This window comes from Barbus barbus, assembly GCF_936440315.1.
Source record: "Barbus barbus genome assembly, chromosome: 13".
NCBI classification, from domain to species: domain Eukaryota; kingdom Metazoa; phylum Chordata; class Actinopteri; order Cypriniformes; family Cyprinidae; genus Barbus; species Barbus barbus.
In genome coordinates, this window is record NC_136741.1 from 5,326,016 (window position 1) to 5,332,015 (window position 6,000).

The window sequence follows — 6,000 nt, forward strand, 5'->3', positions numbered from 1 at the left end:
CGGGGGGCCAGGGTGGAGCCGAGGGCTCTGGTGACCGAGACGGAGGCGGCAGTCCAGAGATCCGGCGGTGGAGCGGTGGAGCCGGAGCGCCTGAGGACCCAGGTGGAGTTGAAGGGAGGAAGGAGCCCAATGGAGCCAGTGGGACGGAGCGACAAGGTGCAGCCAGAGGAGAGGAGTCCTGAGGCGATGGCAAGTCGACGCCCGACCAAGGCGGAGCCAGAGGGACGAGGGAGCCCGGTGAAGCTGGAGGATCGATGGATGACGGTGGAAGCGAGGGAGCTATAGGAGCCAAAGTGGAGCCACTGGGTCTACGGGCCGAGGCAGAGTCCGGGCCTCGGAGGCGGAGGTGAGGGATACTCCAGCCCCGGCGACACTGGAGTATGGCAGACCCACGGGGCTCACACTGTACAGATAGGGGGCTGAGGGCGAGCGGGGGGCTGCCAGACTACAGTGGTGGAGGAGGCAGGAGCGGGTTGGCAAATTTCGAGGAGCGGGCACTGGAGGATCTGATGCCCCCTCCCTAACCAAAATAACTGTCTTGTTCACACTGCACCAACAGACACCGACCAACTCTCGCTGACTGGGGAGAAAATGGATGATCCTACATCTATAAGCATGTTCAGTTGGGTGAAAACAAACTCCAAACCAACAGACTAGTTTGAGTTTGTTGGCGTTTGTCTGTGCGGTGTGAATTGGCCTTTAAAGAGACTTTGACATCATGTTCTCACGCAGTGAAAAATGCATCGCAGAGCAAAGAGGAAACTGAGCAGGTTACTTCTGAAATGACACAAGGTCTCAAGAAATTCAGACAATAAATACAGTTTTGTGGCTCTATAATGTGTCGTGACAGATCACTGTATTGCCTCAGTTCAAACACGTGAACCAATCGTCTTTTCACATTTACTTAAAGCACGAAATAAACATGAATAAACATCAGAAAGTGTTTTATTTAAACTGCGGAACACACCATTTTTCAAGTTTAAGTCCACGGAAGTGAATCTATTCTCCAGTCTGATTTGTGGTTAAGGCTAGAAGGAGACAGCTGCGGCTATAACGTTACTGGCCATGCGTATTTACATATTTTCCCAGCCAACAATAACATGAAACCTATAAAAATGGATTTAAAAAGTATAGTTTCATCACTTCAGAGTGTCGCAGTGATCGTCTTTTTGCAGGAGAGGACCTATCATAGTTTAATGAGAGAAGATGACATGAAGCGACGCGAGGAGAGCTGGATTGAAAACAGATGAGTGCACATGACTACAGCTCCCGATCGGCACACTTTTATATTTAGTTATATTGAAAAAGCTTCAATTTAGTCTATCTTTTTTACCCCGTTTTAACATGTATTTCTATGGAGACAGACCATAGCTGTCGGGCAAGATGGCGGATAGCAGTGGAGGCACATAATCTCTGCGTTCTGATTGGTCAGATCGCCTATCACTCAAGCTTTTTGAGAACAGTCAAATAATATTTTAATTTTAAAGGAGAGATTGGATGCAATATCTCTTAATTTGCATTTAAATGTGTCTAAGCAGTGTGTGGACAATAGTCTCAATTATCAAGCCGTTTTGATTTTGTAGTGAATAACCACCGCTCTCTTCCACCCTCGAGCAAGGCACCAAACCCCCAACTGTTCCCCGGGTGACGCAACAATATGGCTGCCCACTGCTCCGGGTGTGTGTTCACAGTGTGTGTTTGTTCACTACTCACTGCTGTGTGTGTGCACTTGGATGGGTTAAATGCAGAGCACAAATTCCGAGTATGGGTCACCATATCTGGCCACACGTCACTTCACTTTCACTAAATCCGTTTATGTCTGGCTGCGCAAATCATTTTACTCTAGACTGCTTTCTGAATAAAGTACAATTCAAGGCAGGTTTTGTTAAAAAGTTAAAACTCAAGGATGGATCAGTACCATTGTTCATGATCCAGCTGCACCTCCAGAAGAAGTAAGTCTCACACTTTATATTTTTTATGATTATTTGTGAATCGTGTTTTCTCTTCCACAGAAGAGAGGGGTGGGGTGAGCAGAGCTCATTAGCATGTAAATAGATATGCACAGAAACGAGTCACTGTGTTGTTTTACACGACCACTGAGACCATTTCAAGAATACCCTAAAGAATCATACCAACTTGTGGAAAATGGTCATCCGATGTCCCCTTTGAAGCACAGCCACCACAAAATCAGACTTACTTAAAAATCATTCTAGGTTAAATACAGATTTAAAATCATAACAAGAAATAGTTTAACAGCTATGATACTGTTTTTGAAATCAAATCTTTGCATAGCTATGACAGGAAACACTGGCGTCTAACAATGCCTTAGAAAAAAACAGTTAAGCTAAAAAAAAAAGCATTTACATAAACCCATATAGGAAATATAAGACTTATTGGATAAGCATGTAATAAACTTCTGAAACATTGGTGTTTCATATTTTAGAGCAGTCACTGCAATTTATGAATGAAATCAGTTAAATCTGTATGTGTTAAATCTGGAGTGTGTGTGAAAAAATCAGATGTAACCCCCTTTGTAATCCTTAACATTTTCATTAGTAACTGTAATTTAATTACACATTTTTTCTTAGTAACTATAACTAATTACAATTACTTTTATTTTGTAATTAAATTACGTAATTTACATTTACATTTATGCATTTAGCAGACGCTTTTATCCGACTTACATTGCATTCAAGTTACAGTTTTCTCTTGCTTTCCCTGGGAATGGAACCCATGATCTTGGCGTTGCTAGCGCCATGCTCTACTATTTGAGCTATAGGAAAGCCACTGTTCCGCCACTAATTACGTTACATGTAACTAGTTACTCCCCAACATTAATTTTTTTCCGCCACAGAAGAAAGAAATTGTGCCACGCAAGGAAGACGTTGTGCCACACAAACTTCAAAGTTTCAATTTAATTACTTTTTAAAAAATAAACTGGACCAAACCAAATTTGGGCCCGAATGTGTATTTAATGTATGTTAATTTGTACATTTGGTTACTTTGGAAAGCCTATGAATTCTGAAGTCCAATCAAATTTCAGGCTGATGCAAATGTTTTTGGCTGGAATCATTGCCTCTGCACTGGGCCTAGAGCGACTGAAGCAATCAGGCGCTGTGCACGCAAACGCTGCTCATTAGCAGGGTTAATTAAGAGCGCTTTTGAGGGTATTTGCCTCCGAGACCTAGGAGCCAACAAGGACTCCGGAATAAAGGGAAGTGGGAAGAGAACATCACAGATGAGTAAAGAGGTCATGGAGTTATGCCAGCCTGACAGTAGACTGTGACTGAGTTCAAAGGATGACTGTACTGTTCATGCTAATCTTAAGTGACTCACGTGTCGCAGTCAGGTATACTGCGTGACTCTAATGTGTTCGCTTCTGGAAGTATTTATTAGAGCTGCCAGTCAAGGGAGCGGAGTTTCAGCTACAGTTTAATGTATTTCCGCTCCACAGATTATTGAAAATGGCAGTGCATGTCTCAGGTGGAGAACCTCTTTCTTACTGAGGAACGTTGAACACTTTTATAAAGTGTTTTATGAATTCAGTATTATCACTCAAAGCTGCACCACACACTAAAGAAATTGTCTTTACTCACCTGCATTTCCAGGTGTCAGTCCAAACCTGTATTCTGTTCATTGTTTCCGTGAAATACAAAAGCATAATTCTGACAAACCTTCATGGAGATATCTACTTACTACTGAATTTTAATTGTTGGGTTCATTATTACTTAAGTAATATTTATTAAAATATTCCCATGGTGAATTCTCATGCCTTTATACAGACACAACCAACTTGGAGAGTTACTATAGTATTTCATAAGCAACAAAGGCAAGATAAAATCTCAAATGAAACGCTGAGCAAGATAACCCAAGAGGATGAACAATCCCTTTGAAGACTTTGAAAACTTAAATCCCTTTTAGTTCCACTAATCCAATCATTTTTGTTCATGATAAAAAAAGTGAATACGGAAGTCTATAGATGGGTGATGACCTCTAATCCAGTGAATACTGTAACTCACCTCTACTAACAGGAAGCATGGCACTATATATTTGCTCCTCTTAATTCCTCCACTCCCAACAATCCTACTTCTGTCCATCTCTTCTGTCTTCAGTATATCAATCAGACACCTAGAACAAACACAGGCATGAAACAGTCATAATGAGATCATCTTACATTATTCAGTTACATTGTTCATATGGAGCACATCTTAGATTGAATGCATGTATATTATCATCTAGAGCACTGCAGTGATGATGTCTTTTTGTAGGCCAACCCATTAGTTCGCATCACCTGGTTCCCTTGACAAAAACCCAAAAGGATTTTTCCACTGGCATTTGCAAAAACTAAAGTATACTATAGTATTTATTTCAGTTTATCAGTTCTCTATAGTTAATACTACAGTATGCTGTAGCATTCATGAAGTTTTGTTAATACTATTGTATATACAGTATAATACACTTTACTATAGTATGGTTCAAAAACACTATAGTATTTGCCATAAGCTACAAGACCACTACAAACCTACAAAAATAGAAACATGGCACCCATAGTACTTAAAGACAATAACTAAGGGAATAAAATATATGTTTGATCATGTTTCTTGATGCATCTACTCATATACAAAATTTCTTGCTTTTGTATTAATACAGTATGGGTCCATGTTTACAATAAAAAATACAATCAACAGTCCCAGTGAGGCAAATGGCTTAATGAATGAACTAAACAATGAAAATATGAAAATGCAAAAAATTGCGGGGTTAGGTTCAGGGTAGTGGATAGAAAATATTGTTACCATAGTACAAAAAGAAAATTCCACACTATGACCTACGACTATGGTGCATTTGTGAAGGTTCTTCAGATACACGTCTCCTCATGTTTCGATAAACCACTTGTTGAGCTTACAGTGTGGAAAAGTTCTTTGGTGTCACAACAACGGTTTTCAAACTTTGGGTCACAAAAACTGCATCTAAATATTTCTGACATAACATTTCCCAGACCTCAGTGTTTCCTGCCCAGCTAGTCTGTGTGTTCACGCACACGCTGCATGAAAAAAATAATAATAATTACAGCATAATCTTTGTAGTCCAATTAAAAAAAATACTCCTATGAACTAGTTCTTTTAATGAATCATTCTAAAAGATTTACTAAAATCCCTGAAACAGTCAGAGCTGCTACTCAATCAACGTTTGACTCACTGTGAGTTCCATGTCAATGCATCATTACTTCAGTACAGTCATTAGACTGCTCTTTCTTGCTGTGCCACCAGGAAACAAAAATTTGACTCTCTCTTTATCTCCATACCTCAATGTCACTTCATTGTTCATGGTTATTCTGACTTTTATATTGGTCATGCAGTGTTCATGATATGACTACATAAAATTTTTTTAACTTAAAACGAACAAAAGTATTTTCCCACCTCATATTTCTGTTTAACTTTGGCGAGTCTCAAGATTGATTATAGCCCTCTGGGTAGGTCCTATCATGACAAAGTTTTCTACTTCCTGTTTTCAAACTTTGCAAAACTGGGGAAAAATCTAAAACAAAAAGTGTAAAGAAAAAGTGCACTGTCAGCTCACGAGTGGCATGCACTGAAATTCTAACAGATGCAAACAAGTTTCAAATGGTTTACACATAAATATTTTATCCTCTTAAAAATCTGTGAAATTAGGGCCAAACATAAAGAAAGGACATTTTTACCGAGTGAAAAACTAATCAGATTATTGTACTGTGTTAATGCATTACCTCGATACTGAAGGTTACTGGGTGTCCAGATGCATGTATTTGTAGCACGACAGCAAATGGATTTATTATTGCAGCTATTCCATAAGTAATGTCACCATGGCATGAGATTATCCATAAAACTATTACGCATTGACAATAATTTTTCCATCACCAGCTCTGTATCGTCAACTTGAAACCCTGTCTAGCAATGCAGCATCAAGAACATTATCAGCACAGCGGCTGCTCGTTTCATTTGCAGCCGGGACTCGCAGAAAAAG

General features: G+C 39.9%; 1 protein-coding gene across 1 annotated transcript in view; it reads right to left on the reverse strand.

Annotated features, from left to right (window-relative positions):
- LOC306879374 (phospholipid phosphatase-related protein type 5-like) overlaps positions 1-4,097 on the reverse strand; it is a gene marked incomplete at its 5' end in the record, with an annotated part of 51,774 nt that extends 47,677 nt beyond the window's left edge. Inside the window, one exon of the mRNA XM_079432248.1 lies at positions 4,020-4,097. Within this exon, the coding sequence (XP_079288374.1) occupies positions 4,020-4,097 (78 nt within the window). The remainder of the gene's footprint in view (positions 1-4,019) is intronic.
- Between the last annotated feature and the right edge of the window lie 1,903 nt (positions 4,098-6,000).